Raw genomic sequence first — 25,723 nt, 5'->3', positions numbered from 1 at the left:
AAACTTCATGGTCAGGGTAGGGTTATGTCAATTTTTACCAAGGAAGCAGATTTGACAACCGAAGCTGGCTTCATCTTGGCTTTTTATATTGCAAAAGCAAAAAAAGCTTTACGCAGAGAGGGAGTGTATTAAGAAGAACATGGCACAAGTTATTTCTCTTTTAGAACCCGAAAATAAGAAACTGCAGAAACTGATCAACGAAATGCCCGCTGCTAGACACACAATAGAGAGGCGAGTTTCTGTTATTAGTGCGGATATTTTAAATAATTTACAAAAAAATCTAAGCGAGTGCTCAGCAGTAAATCTGGATCCGGACGAGTCTACTGATATCACAGATAAACCACAACTAGCTATATTTGTGAGGTATGTGTCAAAGGACTTGCAGGTGGTGGAAGAACTTTTAGACCTGGTTACTTTGAAGGATACTACTCATAGTTGTGACATTAAAGAAGCCCTGGATGGTGTTTTACAGAAAAACTCAGTGCCTATCGGTAATATTGTCAGCATTGCTACCGATAGTGCACCATCTATGACTGGCACGAAACAAGGGCTTATTGGGCTTTTAAATGCTGACACATCATTTCCTGATTTTCTGCCTGTACATTGTATTATTCACAGAGAACATTTAGCAGCAAAATATTTTCAGTACCCGCATATTATGCAGGTAGTTTTAAAAATTGTGAACTGTATTCGCTTATGTGCCAAAACACACCGACAGTTAAAATCTTTTATAGAAGATATGAACAATGATGAGCTTCCTGATGATGTATCTTGGTACTGCTTAGTAAGATGGCTATCAGTAAGCAATGTTCTTGACAGATTTTTTTAATTGCTTGATCCAATTAAACAGTTTATGGAAGGAAAATCATTCCCTGACCTTAATGACCCCCCAGTGGTTGTGAGATTTGGCTTTTTTTACAGATGTGGTCCAGGATTTAAAAACGCTAAACATATCTTTACAAGGAAGATACTGCTTTGAGTGGGAGTGTGTGTCAGTGAGCCAGTGTCATGAGGTGAAGCCAGTCGCGTTCATGCTTTGAGCGGGAGTGTGTGTCAGTGAGCCAGTGTTGTGAGGTGAAGCCAGTCGCGTTCACGTATAAGCAGTAGCGAGAACACGACTGGCTTCACCTCATGACAGGCTCACTGACACTCTCTCCCGCTCAAAGCAATATCTTCCTTGTAAAGATATTTATGAATTGCCCAGACTGTATTTAGCTTTCATAGAAAGTTGAAGCATTTTGAGAAAGACCTTCAGACTAAAACATTTTCTCACTTCAAATGTTCGAAGAAAATTACTGAAAGCCTGCCTGACGTTCAGGTGGAAACTGAAGATTACATGACTAAAATGTTTGGCCTTGCTGAAGAAATCAATGGCAGATTTAATGATTTGAGATCCCTTAAAACTTCATTTTAATTCCTGGAAAATCCTTTTTCTGTTGATGTTGTGGGCGATGGCAGTCCTGTTTCATCACCAATAACAAACGATACAGCAGCTGTAGAGTTGGAGATACAAGAACTGCAAGAGGACGAAGTACTAAAAGGACTCAAACCAAGTGGCATTTCTACCATAGAATTTTGAAAGAATTTTCCAGAAAAATACATACTAACGAAACAGTGTGCCAAAAGACTAATCTCAATCTTTGGGACTATTTGTGTATGTGAATCGCTGTACTCAACGCTTAAATTCATTAAATCTAAATATCAATCTGAACCAACTGATGAACATTTAAGTGAACTTGTGTGAACTGCACTTACCAATTATCAGCCAGATTTCAAAAAAATAACAGCAAAAATGAACACTCAAAAAATCTCTAAAGTAAAACCTCATTCCTTGATGTGTACCTGAAAAATAATGTTCTGTGTAGTGTAGAAAATAAATGTTCCTTCATTTGTTATAAAATTTAAAATGTGTCTTCATTTTATAAACCATTTTCTAAACATGCTCCCAAATTCTGTCTCCTAAATTTGCGGCTCCCAGAAGTAAGGCCACCCTTGATATAGACAATCCTTGCATGGAGCCTGATTAAGTACCACATCTGCTTGGTAAGGATAATAAAACAAAGTGAGATGCTCATGTAACGTGTAAAACAGGCCGTAAAAGAAAACGGAATATAGTGAAACCTTTTCATTTATCAGGTGCAATAAGGGAGGCAAGACATGTCCAATCTTCATTAGAAGCCTGGCAGTTGAATTTCCCTGACGGTGTACTGGAGGAAATTGCAGCATATACTAATGTATGGATTGAAAAAAATCAGACTAACTATAGCCGGCCACGTGATGCTGCCAGCACAAGTATTGTAGAACTCAAGGCTGTGATTGGCCTTCTTTATTTGGCAGGTGTAGTCAAATCAAAACTTTTGAACTTGAAGGACTTATGGGCTACAGATGGGATGGGTGTTGAAGCTTTTCGCCTAACAATGTCCACAACACGATTCCAGTTTATCATACGTACACTCAGGTTTGATGATATAAGTGATCGAGGTAATAGGGTGATAGTTGATAACTTAACTCACATCAGGAAGATTTTTGAGGACTTTGTGACAAGATGCATGAAATATTATTCACTTAGTGAATATCTCACAATTGATGAGATGTCACAGGGGTTTCGTGGTCGTTGCTCATTCACGCAATATAATCCAAATAAGCCGGATAAATACGGCATCAAAGTATTTTCCATGGTAGATGCCAAAACATTTTATACGTATAAAATGGAAGTTTATGTAGGAAAACAACCGGAAGGGCCTTATCAAGTTGACAACAGTGGCAAAAGTGTAGTCGAGCAGCTAGTTCAACCAATTTCCGGGTCTGGAAGCAATATTATCATGGACAATTGGTACACCTCAGTACCATTAGCCGAATCATTGCTCAATGATTAAAATCTTACAATCGTGGGAACAATGAAGAAAAATAAACCACAAATTCCTCCAGTTTTTGTTCAAACCAAGCCTTGTAAAGTGAATACTAGCCTGTTTATGTATAGAGGACAGCAAACACTTCTCTCATACGTACCAAGCAAAAACAAAAATGTACTTTCTACAATGCATGAAGGAGATAACAGAGACTCAGATTCAGGAGAAGCGAACAAAGCAGAGATGCTTACTTTTTATAACCTCACGATATCCTGCGTTGATATCGTAGACAGGATGAAGTCTGAATATTCTGTCTAAAGAATCAGCAATCTCTGGCCCCTAACATTATTCTACATGTTTTTAAACATTGCTGCCATCAACAGTTTAATTGTTTTTAGAGACAGGCCTAACGGAAGTGGCAGAAATCACCGGAAATATTTGAATGAGCTCTCAATGATGCTATGAAATGGTTACATGATTCACCGTGCATCGAGTGACTGCATTGCTCCTGATGTAAAGATGTGTTTGCGTAGCATTTTGGGTATTGAAAAAGAGGACTGTTTGTTTTTTGATTTTGAAGTAAAGCAACTTGGTGCCTTCAATACTTTATTGCATTTGATGTGTCTTAATGATACGATATCACAACTTGATGACGGACATGACTGTTGCATGCGTAACCATTTTTCAACAATACAGAATCATCTGACCAATTGGAAATAGGCTTAGAAAGTGCCAACTTCAATTAATGAAATAATTTTACAAAAATGAAAAGTCTCTTCATAACATCTTGCCCCCCTTGAAAGGAGTTCTTTCAACTAAACTATTGTAACATTGTAATCTTATACCTATTGTAAAAACACTTATTCTGAACATATGCATTAATACAAAACACTATACATACATATTTTTATCATTAAAAGAAAATAATATTGAAATTATATCTTTGATGAAAAATAACACAAAGTTAAAGATATCACAGGAAATCTTGAATTCAGTTCTCCTTGTCATCCCCTTCAGTGGGAAGAGGGCATATTTTTTTGATGCTTCGGGTAAAAGTTCCACCAGCCGTCCGAACGGTGACAACCCTCACCTCACCATCTTGTCCAGGGTGAACTTGAACTATCCTACCTCTGGGCCACTCTGGGCAAGGGAGTAAGGGGACGTGAATTTAATACCGCCTCTATATCGCAAAGAATAGTGTAGGTTTCTTCGAAAGTTAGCACACGTCCCTGTGTTTCAGTCAGCAAATGTCTTTTCATCATCTTTACAGCTGCTTCCCACAATCCCCCAAAGTGGGTGACCGGGGAGGAATGAAACTCCACTGTATCTGCTGCTGTGCGAGTGAGGAGGTAATGGTCGTTGACCCCTTTTCCAAAAAGGATTGGATATCTTGTAGTGCGTTCGCTGCTCCAATGAAATTCTTCCCATTATCAGAGAAAAGCTGCTTGCACAAACCTCTTCTCGTCATGAGCTTGTCATTGAGTGATGTCCCGAGTGATGTTTTTGCCGAGGCATCAAATACCACTCTGACCTTTGTGGTGTCACTATCTGGACGTACCACTGGTTGATGGGGTATAAAGTATGAATTTGGTACATCTTGATTTTGGTTTGTTTCAATCAAGCTCATATGTCCTAGTTTTTCATATTCATTCATGAAATCTGCATAAGCTGTCTTGAGTTCAGGGTGTCTGCTTAATCTCTTGACTAATGATTCTAGTCTGTTTAGTATGTGTTTTCTTGATTCTCGGATGACATCTGGCTTGATAGGGAGCCTTACGATGAATCTACCTGTTGTATCTCTCGAAGCGGTGTCCGTGAACTGTCTTTCACATATTCTTTCTTCTGATGTGTAATGTTGAATCTCCGGAATTGCTTCTTGTTTCCAAAATTTCTCCATCTGATCTGATAATTGTTGACTGCTAATTTTCATGCATGTTGTTGTTGATCCTTGTTTGTTCTCAAAAACTTCACCACCTATAATCCAGCCTAATCGGGTGTTTTGCAGAGCTGGTTGTCCTTCAGCTTCATTCTTGGGTGGACCTATGACTATTTTCCAATAAAGTCCAGCACCAATTAACATGTCGATGTCTCCAGGCTTGTTGAATGTGGGGTCTGCCAAGCGAATATCCTTTGGAATAATAATCTTGTCCTTCTTGATCTCCAACTGTGGCAATCGTCCTGTTATAGTTGGCAAAACTAGAAATTCTGCTTCCACCTCAAATCCGTCATTCCTTGAAGCGAGATGTACTCTCGTGATCCTTTTTGTTTCCACTTTGGAACAATCTACTCCAATGATCTGTGTGTTTGTCTTGACATTCGGTAAACCAAGTTTCTTATACAGACCTTCCTTTATTAGATTCGACTGAGATCCCGGATCCAGTAAGGCTCGGCATGTCATTCTTCTTCCGTGAACATCTTTCACATCAATTAAAGCTGTTGACAAAAGTATTTGTGATGTTATTCCTTTCGCCAAGTTCACATTGAGTGAAGCAAGTGAATGCTGAGATTCGACACACAGGTTTATGGGCACTTGATCTTCTTTGAGATTTTGTTTCTGTTTGTCATCTTCCTCAGCATGTAAAAGTGTGTTGTGAGGAAGTCCGCATTTCCTGCATTTCGATCCTCTGCAATTTTTTGCAATATGTCCTGGTTTCAAACAGTTATGACACTGTCCTTTTTCTCGAAGCAGTTTTCTTCTGTCTTCAACTGATCGTTTAATTAATTCTTCACATGTAAAAATGGGGTGACTTCCACCACACAGATTACAGCTTCCCTGAGTCGTCGCCATAACAACTTTCTTGCTAGGTTGTTTGTCCTTCGGATTTGCCTTTGTGTTCAATGCCTTGGTTTTGTTATGATTTAAAAGCATGTATGATTGGGAACGCTTAGTTAAAAATTTCAAGAAATCATCCAATGTTGGCATCTTCTCTGGAGTGTTGCCTTTCACCCTTTCCTGCCAGTCTCTTTGCTCAATGAAATCCAGCTGCTTCTTTGCTAGATGAATAACCAATGTGTCCCAATATTGTACAGGTTGCTTCATTGCTTTTAATGAAGCCATGTGAGTTTGAATATGAAATTGTAATTGCCTGAGTGATTCAGATTTGTTCTCCTTAAAAACTGTAGGAAACTTGAAAAGTTCATCTAGATGTGTCTCGATTATCATCATTTGATTATCATATGTATCTACAAGCAAGTTCCACGCACTTGTGTAGTTTTCTTCTGAAATGGTAAAACCTTCATTGACTTTGCGTGCCTCGCCCTGCAGAAGACCGATCAGATACTGATATTTTTGGATATTTGTTAGTCGAGTATCATTATGAATGGTTGACTCAAAACTGTTCTTAAAAAGCAACCATTTTGTGAATTCGCCGTTAAATTCCGGTAATTTAATTTCTGGTAATTTATGTATTCTTCTGTTATGATGTTGTGGAACTTCCTGTTGATGAACGGCGTTGTTTACTGCCGTGTTCATTTGAGCTAGTAAATTATTTTGAACATCCTCTGCTTCATCTATTATCGTTTGCAGTTGTGTAACTGCGCTGAAGTAAATAGATTCAAAAAGCTCTCGCTCTCCCTCACATTCTTCTTCAAACTGTAATGCAGCTGTTTCATCAGTGATCTCAGCTTCCTCTATTTTCATCTGTACTTCTTCAAAAGAATTCCATAGCTCTTCACATTTTTTAATTCTAACCTTTGCCTCTGATTTTGACGTGTCATCTGTAATCGACTTTATTATTCTTGTTAACGTGCCTTTTACTCGACTACGCGATTGTTTCAATTTCGTTAGTTGCGACATATTTAAATTAAGGTTATGCTGTGAAAGTTCGAAGGGATTGCGTGAAAGTTATGTATAAATTTAAAGGAATCGTGTTGCTGAATTGAGGTTATATGACAAAAGAATATGGATCTTTTATATTTATGACAACAGGAGGATCAATGGGCTTGAATTATTTTTTTAATTATTATTATGTTGATCACTGCATGTTTATGTTTGTTACGAAAACATGCGCTAAGAGAAAGGCTAGAATCTAAGAGTACCGTATGTATAGCAAGGATGGTGTATATGTCAAAGAGACTCACGCTCTCACGGAGATTCTTGCCTTGAGCGGCTAAGAGAATGTAAAACTTCAAATCTTGTCGCTACTTCTTTGGATGTACTAAGTACGAAAACTTGAATCTTACTTGCCTGATTACTGATTTATGCTGCAATCCGTTGAAGTTGTTGGCCTCAGCGGTCTGATCTTCGTTATGAACGAGAATGCAATATCCGTGAATGATTCCACGAATTCGAGATGTGTTGTATTTTTGCTCCGATGCTTAACCTCAATTGCGACGCATTGTTTTCACTTCTGGATTTCACTTTTCATGATCTTGTTTGTACTGAACATCTCAGGTTATTGAGAGCCCCACGTTGGGCGCCAATGTTTGTTTTTTGATTTTGAAGTAAAGCAACTTGGTGCCTTCAATACTTTATTGCATTTGATGTGTCTTAATGATACGATATCACAACTTGATGACTGCATTTGATATGTCTTAATGATATGATCTCACAACTTGATGACGGACATGACTGTTGCATGCGTAACCATTTTCAACAATACAAAATCATCTGACCAATCGGAAATAGGCTTAGAAAGTGCCAACCTCAATTAATGAAATAATTTTACAAAAATGAAAAGTCTCTTCATAACAAGGACCAACGTCACCAAACGGTAAATCAGGCAGACAATGGTCGCTGTGCTTATTGTGACAGAAAGAAGAATCGGAAAACCAAAACTAAATGCGTATCATGTTCACGTTTCATATGTAAAGAGCACACATGGCCATCATGTGTCCAGTGCGCGGAGAAAAGTGTTGAAATCGTACAGGAGGAGGAGAATGATGACTAAATTCTTCAGCATCTGTGAGATCTGGCAAGTTCTGAATGGTTTTCCTGTATTGCACTCAGTGTTAAGTTCTGAGATTTGTTTTGAAACAGCCATAGGTGATGAAAATTACTAATGACTGATGCCTTGGGACTTGAGTAGGTTTTCATTCTTTAATGTTTATTACCGGTATTGTTTGCATTTTACATTTCCAGAGTTCAATTTTTAAACATTGGTAGTCATAAGTTCTATGTAATTAATCTCATAATAGAACCGTATTGAGGACAATATATTAAAATTATAAAATCCTTTTAATAACTACCACCTACTCAATACAATACATTACTCAGTGAATTATAAAATAATCATGAGGTGTCTTAAATAATGGAACATGTTTCGTTCGACATAGCGAACATCATCAGCCGTTAATTTACAAAGATTAGGTCAGGGCCCTGAGCTGAAATGATAAAAAATGTTAAAAGAGTGACAATGCCGTAATAAAAAGTAAAATGATAACATTAGACTTGAAATTGTAACAATATGTACAGATTAACAGCAAGTATTTGTAGTGGAATATATTGAACGATGGTAGTCTGTAAAGTTAAAACAATCATGAGGTTGTTAAAGTAAAAAAATAGGTATAGTGGACCTTAAAATATATGTCAATGCGTGAAGCGTGGATTAATTATTGACGATGGAGTTCTTTAAATTGAGCAAAAACAAAAGTTGAAATAGAGTTTATTGAATAGTACGAGTCCAACTGAACCAGTTAAAAGGCGCATGGCGACGAAACTAAGGTTGATATGACGTGAACTCCAGTAGTTAGGAATTCTGTAGGAGAGCCAAACACAATGCCAGAAGGAAACACAAGTTGAACTAGTCCGTATTTACACGCAGCAGTAAAATTAATCGTATACAACGTAGGACACCAATGGTGGACTCGTTAAAGAGTAACTATAATCTTGAAAGTAGGGAGAGTTCCAGCAAACCAGAGGTGGATGGAGCAGATTATGGCACAATTGGAGGTAGAAATCTGGAATGAAAGAAAAGGGAGGAAAAATGAAGTTATGTTATAACGGGGGGAGAAAAAAAAAGAAAAAAAAAAGAAGAAGAAGAAGAAGAAGAAGGAGGCTTACCCTTGGGACTAGTGTGAGGTGTTCGCTAGCGTTGGCTGCATGAAGCAAACTGGCGAGTAACCTTATTGCTGCTTCTAGTGTTGTATGTATGTATACGTAGAGGCGGGGAGTGAGTCATGTGAGGAGGAGGGGTGATCGATTCCTTGGGCGGGTTGGGTATTCGTGGAGGGGGTGTCGCATGAGAGGGCAGTAGAGTAGTAGTTGTTGTATTATTAACAGTTGTATAATTAAAGATTCTCGTAAAGTTATTATTATTTATATTGAAAAGAGAGAGTAGTTCTGGAATTTTCTCGATTATTGGACTTTTAATTTCTGAAGTATCATTTAAATTTTGATTTCCGTTAAAATGCTGGTCTAGGAATATGTAAATGTTCTCAAACTCTGTCATAAGTTTACTTTTATTGACGTATTTCAAGATTTGAAGGTTTTTTTCAATTGTAGTAAAACTGTGGCCAGTCTCTTCCATATGGGTGTTCATGGCGGAATACATCATTGCACAGCTACAAATGGGAAAGGAGCCACTACTTTGAAACCAATGTCATCCAAATTTACGGACGCCAAAAAGACAACATGAATTGGTTCTAATAAAAGGGCAACACACACAGCAGAGCTGAACATATTTTACTTGAATTTCATCCATACATTTGGCACCTATTTTAAATTGAAAGTGTTTTATCTCACATACGCACAGGAAGACAAAACATTTATCCATGCAATTTTACAAACTCTAAGAATAGCAGCTGAAGTGCACAACTGTGAATAAGACTTAAATACGGAAGTTAGTCGATGTATTGACCACCAAGCAAGAACGAATGTTCATATGCATGAAGTGTTTTTATATATTGTTTTTATCTTGTACATATATATAAGTTAGTTTAGGAAAAGACGTGTTTTATACACTAGTTTTAAGACCTTCAACATTTTAGACATACAGTTGCAATATTGTACAGAATGACATATACGCCAGTTCACGCTAAGACGTGCCCCATTTGTATGTAACTAAATGTACATCATCATCATATGGCATTCCTTCAACACCACAATCTTAATCAAAGCTTCATTATATAAATATGTATGTATGGTTCAGCTGAAGATGACCTTGAATATGAGGTCGAAACCGGTCCTGTAATTTAATATATACAATAAATAAGTATTGATTGGTGGAAATCCTCTCCTATTTTTAATTGTTTTAATTACTTTTTATGTTTCGAAGCATTGTAGTGTTCAAGGTATCTGGTCAAAAAGCTACGTCCAGTCTGTCCGATATAGGAGAATCCACAATGGGTGCATTTAAGCCTATAGATACCAGAGTTCGAGAATTTATTGTGATTAATGTTGACTATATTTGAATTGAAGAATATATTACGGTTCGTATACTGGGTTCTATAAGCAATATTAATATCGTATTTCTTTAGAGGGTTAGTAACTTGAAATAGGCCTGGATTCGTGTAGGTGAAGGGAGCATATTTCGTTTTTTTAGGCTTGTCCGGAATCAATTTCGTTGCGGTTTTTAATTTTATCTTGTTAATGATTTTATTAATCATTAAGGGATTATAGCCGTTAATTCTGGCCAAATCCTTAATATAGTTTAGTTCTTTTTTGCGAATTTCAGTTGTCAGCTAACACTAAGAATAAACTGAGTAGTGTCAACAGTAAAACTAACCTCCCTTCCACCGACTTAAATCATTTTCCTACAACGGTGAACTTATCTAATACCGACTTTTCAGATAAGGAACTATCCCTCCTTGATAAAGGCCTGAAATTTAATTGGCCTAACCCGAAAAAAACTGACGATCCGATTACTACAGTAGCGGAAATTGAATCTAACATTCAAAAACTCCCCGTAGAAGTGCATAAAGACATTAAATATGAAATAAAGAAATAGCTCCCTTCTCTGGCGAAGGAACTGAAAACTACCTCGAATCTGACCCTTAGCAAACAAATACATGATATAAGAAATAAAATTAATAATAATAATATCATCGTCACTAAAGCTGATAAAGGTCCCACCATAGTATTGCTACATAAAGATGATTACACTAAAAAAACCGAAGATTTCTTCGCTAATAGCAGTTTTACTATTATTAATATAGATCCCACCCCCAAAATCCAACGAAGTTTGAAGAACCTATTGAAGAATCTACCGTTCTTATTACAAGAACACGAATATCAGAAACTTATAATAATGAACCCGAAACTTCCAACTGCAAAAGCTTTGCCAAAAATCCATAAAAAAGACGTACCTATACGCCCTATTATCAACTGCATGAACAGCCCTTCTTACAAAGTTTCAAAATTTTTGAATAATTTTCTCAGTAAACACTTTAAATTCAGTAATGAGAAATTCCGTCGAATTTTGTGAAAAATTATCGAAATTCAATCTTGAGCATAATCATATAATGGTATCCTATGATATTACCAATATGTATTCCAATATTCCGGTAAGCAAAACTGTCAAGATTATTAAATCTAACCTTTTAAAACACAGTAACCTTAGCAAATGCGAAATAGATAATTTCATCAGTCTGTTAGAATTTGTACTTAATAATAACTATTTCACCTTCAATAACAGAATATATCATCAAAAGGGCCTAGCAATGGGTGACCCGATCTCGGGCATTCTAGCTAATATCTTTATGGATGATTTGGAAAATAACAAAATAATCAATAATATTAATGGTCTTCAATTATGGTTAAGGTATGTTGATGACACTTTTGCCATTATAGATACACAGAAAAACAATAGTCACAGTGTGCTAACATCCCTTAATGAGCTTGACAATGATGTCAAATTCACTAAGGAAGACGAGATCAATGGTTCTCTACACTTTTTGGATTTAAACGTTTCAAGAGAGAATAATAAGTTCATTTTTCAAATATTTAGAAAGCCTTCTTGTGCCCCCATCACTATAAGAAACGATTCCTTACATCCGCAATCTCATAAACAGGCTGTATTTTTTAGTCTTGTCTATAGAGCATTAAAAATCCCGCTGACAACTGAAAATCGCAAACAAGAACTAAACTATATTAAGGATTTGGCCAGAATTAACGGCTATAATCCCTTAATGATTAATAAAATCATTAACAAGATAAAATTAAAAACCGCAACGAAATTGATTCCGGACAAGCCTAAAAAAACGAAATATGCTCCCTTCACCTACACGAATCCAGGCCTATTTCAAGTTACTAACCCTCTAAAGAAATACGATATTAATATTGCTTATAGAACCCAGTATACGAACCGTAATATATTCTTCAATTCAAATATAGTCAACATTAATCACAATAAATTCTCGAACTCTGGTATCTATAGGCTTAAATGCACCCATTGTGGATTCTCCTATATCGGACAGACTGGACGTAGCTTTTTGACCAGATACCTTGAACACTACAACGCTTCGAAACATAAAAAGTATTCCGCCATGAACACCCATATGGAAGAGACTGGCCACAGTTTTACTACAATTGAAAAAGACCTTCAAATCTTGAAATACGTCAATAAAAGTAAACTTATGACAGAGTTTGAGAACATTTACATATTCCTAGACCAGCATTTTAACGGAAATCAAAATTTAAACGATACTTCAGAAATTAAAAGTCCAATAATCGAGAAAATTCCAGAACTACTCTCTCTTTTCAATATAAATAATAATAACTTTACGAGAATCTTTAATTATACAACTGTTAATAATACAACAACTACTACTCTACTGCCCTCTCATGCGACACCCCCTCCACGAATACCCAACCCGCCCAAGGAATCGATCACCCCTCCTCCTCACATGACTCACTCCCCACCTCTACGTATACATACATACAACACTAGAAGCAGCAATACGGTTACTCGCCAGTTTGCTTCACGCAGCCAACGCTAGCGAACACCTCACACTAGTCCCAAGGGTAAGCCTCCTTTTTCAATTTTTTTTTTTTTCTCCCCCCGTTATAACATAACTTCATTTTCCCTCCCTTTTCTTTCATTCCAGATTTCTACCTCCAATTGTGCCATAATCTGCTCCATCCACCTCTGGTTTGCTGGAACTCTCCCTACTTTCAAGATTATAGTTACTCTTTAACGAGTCCACCATTGGTGTCCTACGTTGTATACGATTAATTTTACTGCTGCGTGTAAATACGGACTAGTTCAACTTGTGTTTCCTTCTGGCATTGTGTTTGGCTCTCCTACAGAATTCCTAACTACTGGAGTTCACGTCATATCAACCTTAGTTTCGTCGCCATGCGCCTTTTAACCGGTTCAGCTTGACTCGTACTATTCAATAAACTCTATTTCAACTTTTGTTTTTGCTCAATTTAAAGAACTCCATCGCCAATAATTAATCCACGCTTCACGCATGACATATATTTTAAGGTCCACTATACCTATTTTTTTACTTTAACAACCTCATGATTGTTTTAACTTTACAGACTACCATCGTTCAATGTATTCCACTACAAATACTTGCTGTTAATCTGTACATATTGTTACAATTTCAAGTCTAATGTTATCATTTTACTTTTTATTACGGCATTGTCACTCTTTTAACATTTTTTATCATTTCAGCTCAGGGCCCTGACCTAATCTTTGTAAATTAACGGCTGATGATGTTCGCTATGTCGAACGAAACATGTTCCATTATTTAAGACACCTCATGATTATTTTATAATTCAATGAGTAATGTACTGTATTGAGTAGGTGGTTGTTATTAAAAGGATTTTATAATTTTAATAAGTCATAAGTTCTGACGGACAGATGTTCATAGTAGTCAATTGAAATTAATATATCTTTATTTTGTGTCTTGTAGAATATTTTCTCAGCTGATTAGACATATATTTGTGTAATAAAGCTATGATATGACATTTCGGTGTATTGTGTTCGAAAAAATACTTTGTGCATTAAATAATGGCCCATGGATTCTGTGTGGTCGAAAAGACCGCGCGCAAGTTCTGGCAAAAAAATATCAGTGCAAGTTCTCCTGGGTAAAGCCTGATGACAGAACCATTAAAAAAATTCTCCACTTTTTTGAATAATGTTCTTATTCTTTAGCACAGAAATGTCAGATTTTGAGACATATGCAAATCTTTTGGGAGCGACCAATTCTGACGAATCAGTAGCTTTCCTCTTTTCATGGTCTTTGGAACTACCAGGCTCGACTTCTGGGATCATAAATAATTTTAAGCTAGTAGTTGATGTACCCTGAGCATTAACAAGCACTTCATCTTTAAAGAAACCAATTAGTGGATCCTTTTACTCTAACACCCTCAGCAGACACCTTCCCAATGACAGCCATCTTGTACAAACATGTTTCAGTATCTTCTTCGTTTCCTTGTCGTGAAGCTATTGGAATTTCTTAAGGCATTCCTTCCTCTTACAACTCTTTTCTAAATAATAGAAGATGTCGACTAATAGTTCATCAACTTTAACAGGTAAACTGCTTGCACCTTTCTCAGCAGCCAAGTTAATCAAATGGCATGAGCAACCCAGTAGGAAGACAGAAGACTGTGCTTCCCTTAAAACAGCAGCAACTCTATTCTTCTTTCCAGTCATGACTGGAGCACTGTCAGAACAGAACGCTACACAATTTTGAATTGGTATTTTGTAACACTCTAACTGTGAAATTATCAAATTACTAATATTACGTTCTGTTAAATCATCTACCAAGGCTGGGACAGACAACACTGAGCTATCTTTTCCTGCTTTGCCACAAAACGGGTGACGATAATAAGGTAAAGCTTAGCATTACTATTTCTGCTCCCATCCATAGCTAAAAAAAATGGTTCACGTTGCATGTAAGCAACGAGTTCACTTCTTGAATCCGTAGCCATTTCTTTCAAAATGTGTGTGGTTTTCGTACAACCACAGCCATATGTTTTTGCAATTTCTGAACCTGAAAACATTTTCCTAAACAGAGCACCAGCAAAATTGGCAGCAGCTAATGGGATATTATGTTCAATTAAAAATGAAGTGAACAAGCATTCCGCTCTTACTATACCAAGGTTGGCTCCAAAAAGAGGTAAAAAAATGAATTAATTTTCTGACTGCCATCCTTAAATTTTGTATTGGAGATGTGTTTAACAGATTTAATGTGATTTACTAATTCTGTTCTTCCTCTGTGAGAAACATTTATATCGCACGACCACATGGAACAGAATGTGAATGTTTTGCCTTTCTGCGATCGTATAAAACAAGGAAATTCAGCAGAATATGCCTCCCTAAAAGATTGTTAACACTGTTTCTTAGTTGAACTCATTACAAACACCACTAAAAATACTAAATCGCTTACAAATTCGTCATACAATTCCATGAGTTTCAGAACTAACGCCAATGTTACTCACATCCACACACAAACAAAACCTTTCAGCTGCTCCGAAGCACGAAGCAGTTACTAAAGTTGTTATATATAAATTCACAGCCTGCCAAGATATGGCTGGTCCAGAACCATTCTCCACATAAGTGGAAAAAGCTACCTAATCCAGACTGACTGTGGAGCTCCACACCAGACTATTCATCGTATCGTCAGGGAATGCAAGATTCGAGCCTATCACGGTTATGAAGCTGACTTCCTGCTGGCAACTCCAGATGCTGTACGCTGGATTGGAGAACTAGAAATTCAATTGTGAAGCACAAATTACTTTGTTTCTGATCTGTAAATATATATATTACTGATATTATCTGTATAAGCCATACACTAAATAAATCACAGACTGCTACTTTTCACCGATTTCTTTTCTTCAAAATCGCAGCCTGTTACTTGTTTGGGAACATCTCAGTGAATGAAGTAGCAGTTGAGGTCGAACAGGTGAAAAACGCACAGTGATAATTGATAATGTGATTATCGATACATTTATCGGTCAAATTTCAAAAACTGCATCTCGTATCACCAGCTACTATTGAAAATCAAACAAATCCGATTTGACCGTATAAAGCGAAAACAAGCGCGGACATTCAAAATCTGTACAGTAACATTGTTCATCAGTACAACCGTAAACACACTCAAAATCCATACATTTTAAGAAAAAACCGGAATAATTGGCAGGTATGTTTATAGATTACACCTACATAAAATCATGCTTCTGTAACCGCATTATTTTAAATTTCTGCATTCTGTATTCGACATCATTTTATCAAGCTAGCTTTCTACATCAGAGGATTTTAGCAGTTGCTCACATTCAAGATGGTTTATAATACTCATTAGTTGTTATATATTACGCTTTAAACAGAACAAAAAATGTAATGTATATAATCCATACAGAATTTTTTAACATATAAGGATCATAGATCTGAAGTAAACATTTTTTTTTTTTTTTTTTTTTTACTGGTTTCAGTGCTAAATGCATAATTTGGTAATGAACAAAAAGATTATTTTTAATGTTATATAAACTTTGTATCATATAAGAATATTTTTTTATTAAAAAATATATTTGTTTTAGTAAAATGTGCAATCGATTCATTATAATGCATAATGTAGCTGACAATGGCCCAACAGGCCAAAAAATGATCAATCAATCAATCAATCAATCAATCAATCAATCAATCAATCAATCAATCAATCAATCAATCAATCCTGATCTGCATTTAGGGCAGTCGCCCAGGTGGCAGATTCCTTATCTGTTGTTTTCCTAGCCTTTTCCTAAATGATTTCAAAGAAATTGGAAATTTATTGAACATCTCCCTTGGTAAGTTATTCCAATCCCTAACTCCCCTTCCTATAAATGAATATTTGCCCCAGTTTGTTTTCTTGAATTACCACTTTATCTTCATATTGTGATCTTTCCTACTTTTATAAACGCCACTCAAACTTATTCATCTACTAATGTCATTCCATGCCATCTATCCGCTGACAGGTCGGAACATACCACTTAGTCGAGCAGGTCTCCTTCTTTCTCTCAATTCTACCCAGCCCAAACTTTGCAACATTTTTGTAACACTACTCTTTTGTCGGAAATCACCCAGAACAAATCGAGCTGCTTTTCTTTGGATTTTTTCCAGTTCTTGAATCAGGTAATCCTGGTGAGGATCCCATACACTGGAACCTTACTCTAGTTGGGGTCTTACCAGAGACTTATATGCCCTCTCCTTTACATCCTTACTTCAACCCCTAAACACCCTCATAACCATGTGCAGAGATCTGTACCCTTTATTTACAATCCCATTTATGTGATTATCCCAATGAAGATCTTTCCTTATATTAACACCTAGATACAATGATCCCCACAAGGAACTTTCACCCCATCAACGCAGTAATTAAAACTGAGAGGACTTTTCCTATTCGTGAAACTCACAACCTGACTTTTAACCCCGTTTATCAACATACCATTGCCTGCTGTTCATCTCACAACATTTTCGAGGTCACGTTGCAGTTGCTCACAATCTTGTAACTTATTTATTACTCTATAGAGAATAACATCATCCGCAAAAAGCCTTACCTCTGATTCCACTTCTTTACTCATATCATTTATTTATATATATACACACACAAAGACATAAAGGTCCAATAATACTGCCTTGAGGAATTCCCCTCTTAATTATTACAGGGTCGAGATCTATTTTCTAGAAATATAGCAACCCATTCAGTCACTCTTTTGTCTAGTCCAGTTGCACTCATTTTTGCCAGTAGTCTCCCATGATCCACCCTATCAAATGCTTTAGACAGGTCAATCGTGATACAGTCCATTTGACCTCCTGAATCCAAGGTATCTGCTATATCTTGCTGGAATCCTACAAGTTGAGCTTCAGTGGAATAACCTTTCCTAAAACCGAACTGCCTTCTATCGAACCAGTTATTAATTTCACAAACATGTCTAATATAATCAGAAAGAATGCCTTCCCAAAGCTTACATACAGTGCATGTCAAACTTACTGGCCTGTAATTTTCAGCTTTATGTCTATCACCCTTTCCTTTATACACAGGGGCTACTATAGCAACTCTCCACTCATCCGGTGTAGCTCTTCCGACCAAACAACAATCAAATAATCAAATGCCGTACTAAAGAACTGTGTAATAAGTTTTGCAATTTACGTTGTAAATAAACATATTTGTTTTGACTAGGTGGATGAGTAAATTACCAGTTTCTATACTATTTTAAATGTTGATACAGAATTACTTTCAAATTTATTGTATGTAATTGAGGAGCTATCTGACTGTGAGATAGCAGCCTACGCCATGAATGCTAAGAGGATTTGTCATGCTGACCACACGCCACCTTGTAATCTGTAGGCCTTTGGGCTGATCAGAAGTCACACTCGGTAGGCCAATTGCTCCTGGAGGGGGCCAATAACACCAGAGAATTTGATTTTTTATTGCACATTATTTGAAAAACAGTGTACCTCCATCTCATTCTTGTATGTACAATGACAAATGCTTGTAAATTTGCGGTCTACCAAGGTACTGCAATACTCATTCTAGACAGCATGACCATGTAAAGCTAAACATGTTTTATTAAGAACACAATAAGATGATTTGTACTGTGTCTGGGATTTCACTTCATTTTAGTTCAATCAAAACGTCTGTCTGCAATCAAAGTATGCATTTGCAATTAATCAGCGCTTTTACTAGGAAAGCTAGACCAGTGGCCTTTAAACACAATGTAGCCCATGGCCGATTATCGTTCAGGGATACATTTGCTGTGTTGTAAGTTCATGTGCACCACCTGAACTTGGGTTTGGGTTACTACAGATATGTTCACTGGTCTTTTCCCTTTGAGACTGTTGATTTGAGTTGCCATCTGTTGAGTAGAAAATGTAAGATACACAGCAAAATGATCTTCTCATGCCATCTAAATAGAAGTTGAAGCAACTGTTTTCCCATGCCTTCTCATGTTATTCGCTTGTATGAGGGTAATCCCAAAAAATAAGGTCTCCTATTTTTTTTATAAATACAGAACTCTGCTCGTGCGGCTGTTGATCACAATATTGTGAAGAGTGTTTCTCGCACTCGCATATAAACATGCGCACGCTCCGCTGAGGCACTCAGTCTTGGCTTGGCAACCGTTGAGAATGGAGCTTCCGTTGGATGTTACTGCCAAGGGCAAAGTGCACGCAATTATTCTGTTTTTGAACACAAAAGGTACTGAACCGATTGAAATCCATCGCCAATTGACGGAAGTGTATGGTAAGTCGTGCATGGATGTCAAAAATGTTCGTAAGTGGTGTAGAGAGTTTGCAGCCAGTTGGACTGAAATTCATGACGAACAAAGGAGTGGGAGACCATCAATTTCCGTCGAGACAGTCGTGAAGGTTGAGCAAATCATGCGTAAAGATCAGCGGGTCGCCCTGGACGATCTCTGCACTTTGGTTCCTGAGGTTTCCTGAAGTGCGGCTCACAGAATTTTAAGGGAAAAGTTAAAATACCGGAAGGTGTGCTCAAGATGTGTGCCACGCATGCTGACTGAAGACCACGTGCAGCAATGAGTTGATTCTTCCCGCGCATTTCTTCAATGCTTTGCAGCCGAACAAGACAACTTTTTGAACTCAATTGTCACGGGTGACGAAACCTGGGCATTCCACTTTACACCTGAGACCAAGCAACACTCACGCCAGTGGTGGCATCCCTCTTGGCCAAAGCTGCAGAAATTCAAGCAAACACAGTCTGCCGGTAAAGTCATGACAACTGTGTTTTGGGATTGAAAAAGGGTATTGTTGGTCAACTTTATGCTCGCTGGGACCATAATTAACACTGACAGGTACTGTGAGACCCTGAAAAAACTCAGACGGGCAATTCAGAAGCGGAGAAGAGGAATGTTGAGCAAGTGCGTAAACATTCTCCAAGACAACGCTCGCCCATACGTTGCCTAGCAAACCGTTGTTCTCCTGCAACAGTTTCAGTGGAACATCACCCACCCACCCTATAGCCCTGACTTGGCACTCAGTGACTATCACTTGCTCCTTAAGATGAAAGAACGTTCGGCTGGAAAGCGATTCATCACCAACGACGAGGATTCTGTTTCTCCGCACACTACCTGTTGCGTGATATTACGGCATTCCTTAAAAGGTTGAATACAAAAGAAATCCGATTTCATTCAACTTAGCAATCATGAAGCGCACTGTAGACCCACTGAAGTGAGTGCAAGTGCGGAAAACTACCCCTCCACGTTCCGAAACACGCGTTCTATTATGACAGATAAATTTAGAGTTGAAATTACTCTGTAACATACTATTGTTTTAAAATGTCAAGGCAGTTTCGAGTTAAAAGTCTGAATGGGGCCGACATTGTACTACGAATTACGAATTATCCATATTTCGAATGAAATAATTTAAATAACATACAAAACTGTATCTCATGTTTCTGGGAACAAGAGCTTCTTTGAATTAGGCGGGATTATGAATTAACCGATTTTGAATTATCGAGGTTTTACTGTATTTATAAAAAATAGGAGACCTTATTTTTGGGATTACCTTTGTATTCAATCATAAAAATGTGAAGTATAACACGAGTTCTTGGAAATGAAAATTAAATTGAGTATGCTATACGAAAAATTATCGATAATTCTGATTACACTTATAATACACATTTTTCCAATCATAGTACAACATATTTTTCAAATAAATTTTGAAAATATAAATATAGGTGTTGACACTTAATTCTTACCTTCTAAAGCATCCCTAATCCTCATTCCTTCAGAATATGGTAATGGTTTTAGAATACGTTCACAAAAATTGTGTACAAAATGAATTTAAATAGTCCTAAACATTTTTAGAACCGAGGGAAAAAAGGCTGGGACTGATGAACAACTCTGGTATCAAGAGAGGTAAATCGTAAACTACCACTAACTTAAAAGTAACATTATTTATAATTATAAAATGTATGTTCCCAGAATGAGAAATGGAGGAGGAAAGTTCACAGTAATAAAAAATGTCTGAAATGACAAAAGCAACACATCAGAAAGAAAATTACATCTCCATGAAGTACAGTAAACAAAACAAAGCTCATGACAATTATTATAGTTGTTATTATACAAAACAGCTCAAACAATACAAAATTAAACAAATAAATTAGTTTACCATGATCAGTGAAGTGCTTCTCATAGTCTGCCTCACTCCACTGAGTCTCATGATTAGTTGTAGCATCTTGACAACCAGATTTCGAACTCATTGAACGGACAAGCAGTGTTGAACAGCGAAGGGATAACTCCAAAGCATCCATCCAACACTTACCAGCTGCTTGCGATGGTGCACGGAAGATTAGGTATGATGTCGGTAAAGGTTGAACCACAGCTCCTACAGATGAATGAGTTATGTTAGATTACAGCAAAAGACATATCTATAAAATTTCATAAACTATACATCTCATTCTAGAACGCCTGGTGACCATGATCATTAAAGTATCAAGTCCATATGATCTGATACCATGGTTAGCTAGTTCAAGTCCGATTGGTCGAAAACAAAAAAAATCTCCATCAAAATTTTGGCTGGCAGGCTAAGAGAGGTAAGTGGTGGTATACTATTTCTAATCACTAGATTGCATGCCAAAAGCCTGGATTAAATTCCAAAACTCTCCACAGTGTTCATACGGAGTGAGGGCATACGACGCTGTTGATGGTGATTCATCCATCAGATGTTGACATTATGCCTTGAGCAGACCCCTTGGTGCTATTTGACAGGAGTAGGCTATGTACAGGCACTGAATTACACCCCCTCCCTTCCTATTATCATGTAAATTTAACCTCATTAAACTCCTCTGATGAGGATGACGTCAGGAAGGATATCTGATCACAAAAACTTGCTGCAAAGATTCAACTCACTTCATATCTGACCCCATACAGAAATGGGACAAGGGATGAACATACATACTATACTAGTAACAGACACCCACTAAGTCAAATCATACTCACTGGCACTATGTCATGCAGTAGACCTCCACCGGTCTCTGCTGTTGGTCGCTGTGTGTGTCGTTGAGTTTCCAGGCTCACCGTTTATACAAAAATTTGACCCTGAGCGTAGACGTCATGAATATCACCCAATATTTTTATATCTTAATATCTTTGTGAACAACACAGCTATTGATGTAGATGTTGATTCACACAGGGAATCAGAAATAATTGTTCCGAATGAGTAAATTTATAATACCAATATAAATGGTCCGTTATTGGACATTATAAATTTTCCAGCTAACTCATTCCTGGTTGCCAGCGTTTCGCCCCCGTGTGCTAGGCTCATCAGTTGGTACGAGCTATTTATTACTGCCAGCTACACGATCCTGTTGTCCATTTGCTGTTATCACATCAGGAAGTGGAGATAGGAAAAAGCTTCTAGATCAGGCCACGTGTTCGGTGACATCACGGTCGTGCCTCGACAAGCTGCAGCCGAGTTTCCTAGCAGCAGGCTTTGCATCACAGACTACAATGCGCTCAATTTTAAACTTGTGATGAAACAGACCACGCGGTCTCCAGTTCGATTACAGGCAATTGCAGGCATAACCGGATGGATCCTGTTTCATGACCCTTCCTATTGGGGTAAAGAAAATTCGATGAGGATTTTCTTTACGTCTCTTTCTTGTAGTACTGTTTTAAATTAGCAGCGTTGTATATGCCTTCGATGGTGTTATCTAAACGAGCGATCCGATAAGCTCCATTCCTGAGGATTTCTGCAATGCGAAAAGGTCCAATAACGAGTGGGCAGAACTTGGCATAGATCCTTTGCTCGGGATGGGATATTGCTGGTTTGCGGATCAGGACAAGATCGTTTTCACGTAGCGGTCGTCTGAACTTCTTGCCTCTCTTCCGTTGCTCCCAAAGTATGGCAGCATGTCTAAATTGATTAAGGGCTTTCTTTAGTCTACCTTTTTGTGGTATATCTGCATCTGGCAACATTTGCAATAATCAATCCCATGGTCAATTTGGAATCACTCCCTGATGTAATGTCAATGGAAAGTCATGAATCGATTTATGATTAGTGAAATTCACAATCTGCTGCATGATCGACAATACTTCAATCCATTTCCAGTGTTGATTTCCGCAGTAGATTCTACAGAATTTTGCAATTTCTTGCATGACTCTTTCTGCAGGATTTGCTTTGGGATGCCTGATGGAATTCATGATATGATGAATACCTAGTTCTTCAAGGGCATTCTGAAATTCTATTGAGGTAAACTGGGTGCCATGATCTGTTAGGAGAAACTCCGGTTTTCCCATTTCTGGGATAATGTTCTTCCAAATTCTGCGTAGATTATTACCAGCATTAGCTTTTTGGATTGGCAGGACAACGCATATTTGGAGAACACATCAATTATCATAACAATGTACCTATTCCCCCAGGTCACTTTCGGAAGTGGCCCGTATAGGTCTAGAGCCATTATCTCCCTCAGCTCTCTGGTATTAAAGGCCTGGGAAATTCCTTCAGCAATTAACTGCATGGTTTTATTCGTTGGCATAGGTCACTGGTGCACCATTCCCTTCCCTACCGTTGACATGAGACGTAAAACGATACACACGTAGGGGAAAAATGAGGCGTGGACCACGACTAGGAAAGGCCAGGAGAACACAGCCTTGAGCTGAAAACGTCCCTCATTATTGATGAATAAGGTTATTAATCTATTACTACAGCAATAAAATCCAAATAAAACTTAAATGGGGGTTTATTGATAAAGTAAAATTGAAACAGATAAGCAAAATAGTGATATCAATAACTTAAAAAGGGAAAAGGATTGTAACATAAGCATACCTCGTTCAATGGATGTCAGAACATTATAGCGTGAGCGTGGCGTTATTACACTCCAAGATACGGGTAACTATTATCACAAGCTCGCCGCCTCAAATATAACCTCGTTACATCACGTGCAGGTATTAATACAGCTCACACGACCCAGTTAGGTCATTCTTTTACGAGATTGACTTCTTTCAAGCATATATATTCTTTGCGCTCATTATCCACACAACAATAGCCATATCTCCACAAAAAAACCTCTCCACATCATGGAGAAGAAAAGGAAGGTAAAACAAATATGAAAGACAATATCACGCCAGAGAGAGGAATGTCTCTGGACCAAAGAAGTGTATTTAAAATCAAAGGAGAAAACACAGGCAGGGGCATCGCCCACAAGAATGAAAGTAAACAAACATGACTGCCTCACGAGCAAGCAAGCGCCCGAGACAGAGACCAAGACAAAATAAATAATCCTGTACCGCGAAAAAAAAAAAGTACAGAAACTAAATTAAAAACAAAAATAGAACTGACCGGTACATCGTCTTTCCACTCCCCTCACTCACGGACACACTCCCAAACTCGCACACATGCCTGTACGGCAGGCAATACGAGCAGTCGCTCCAATTAATAAAGTCCAACACCAATCCATATAGGGTGACTCACCTGGTCACGAACTGCAGGTCTCTCGTACACCGGACAGCAGTGTGCAAGACGCAAACAATATAACGAGATCGGAAAAATCCCGTACTCAAAACCACCATGTCACGTGCCCCGTACGACGAGAATGGAGCTTCCAGTTAACATGGAGAGCACAGATATATTTGATGGCGAAATATCATACAATGCAGTGCACATAAATGGAATCAATTAGAGACTCAGTTATCATCATGGCATAGTCACAAACATACTAACAGACACACGTCTCATTCATGGCGTTTGGGGCGAAAGACGCATATCGATCAGCCATAATCAACAGGCCGAATAGTACTAGTAAGAACCGTAAAACCAAAGTTACACAAGAATTAACGTACCTGCGATATGAATAATCGAAATAATAAGATGGATGTTAACATGAGCTGGGTTTGAATATATTAAACACCCATTTTTAAGATAGAAATGCAGCTCTGCTCTGTGTGGGCTCCATTGTTAATTCATCTCCCATAAACAAGGCAAAGATACCCATCAAGGAGATAATACTTCTTGTCTTGCAAAAGGAACGATCTTCCGTGTTTATATCACATAGTGCTGCCCTCTCTAGTACATTGTCAGAAACACATAAGCTATTCGAATTAAGGCCATAGGAAGCCATTTACATATTGAAAAAACATCGTATTTATGAACATGCCATTAGGCATGGCTCAGCATCCCACTGCCCCCTTTTAAAATGTGTCCCTTCTTGTTGATCAGACAAAGGGGACCCATTTTAAAACGAAGCCTAATATCTTAATTCTAAAGTACGTGCACTACTACACTAGGAACTTACAATCTAACTATCGCTACGAACATACACAAATAGACACAATTTCAGAGGCTATTTACAACAATTCACAATAAATTGAAGTCCACCTCGACCTGAGGTCTGTGCTTCCTTAGGAAAAAACGGGGTGTCATGCTGAATCAATCACTCTGTATTCTTTTTTAAACAATTCATTCCGTATATTCAGGTGTAAGAGTCAGGCATCCAAGAGAAACCAATATGATTTGAATAACACCTTCACGTTGTAACGGTTCAAATCCCATTACAGGATGATATCTGTATTTTTATCATTTCATTATTTTATCTGTGTTGTAGTTGTTATTATTATTATTATTATTATTATTATTATTATTATTTATTATTATTATTATTTTATCTGTGAGATTACTATTATTATATTATCATTCTTATTCAATTCGATTCTGCAATACTTGTTGCTTGCGTGATTGTAGTTAACTGTATGCGTATATATGTGTGTGTAAATTAACATTAAAGACATGTACAGTGAGAATTGTTACATACCAGATGTTGGATGTGACATTGTTACAGTGTGCAATACTGCTGGAGTAAATGCAGAGTCATTGCTACGTCATGGCTACGTCATCGTGCTCATTTGGCGGTGCGCTCACTGCTGGGAGAGACCTACTGGGAGCCCCAGGGGATTTCACCATTACATGCAACAGTTTGAGGCAGGTGGGAGTAGATCATTGTTATTTCTGGAGATTGTGTAGGCGCATCAACCAACGTCTATAAAAGGTGGC

The 25,723-nt window shown here is 37.6% G+C and overlaps 1 protein-coding gene across 4 annotated transcripts in view; it reads right to left on the bottom strand.

Annotated features, from left to right (window-relative positions):
- Positions 1 to 25,723, bottom strand: part of Orp8 (Oxysterol-binding protein-related protein 8) — a 565,732-nt gene that overhangs the window by 342,970 nt on the left and 197,039 nt on the right. For all 4 annotated transcript variants that reach the window (XM_067143024.2, XM_067143025.2, XM_067143026.2 and 1 more), the window contains one exon: positions 20,846 to 21,061. In XM_067143024.2, coding sequence (XP_066999125.1) covers positions 20,846 to 21,061 — 216 coding nt within the window. The remainder of the gene's footprint in view (positions 1 to 20,845; positions 21,062 to 25,723) is intronic.

This window comes from Anabrus simplex, chromosome 3, assembly GCF_040414725.1.
Source record: "Anabrus simplex isolate iqAnaSimp1 chromosome 3, ASM4041472v1, whole genome shotgun sequence".
Taxonomy (NCBI): Eukaryota; Metazoa; Arthropoda; class Insecta; order Orthoptera; family Tettigoniidae; genus Anabrus; species Anabrus simplex.
This window is presented reverse-complemented; position numbering and strand designations above follow the sequence as displayed.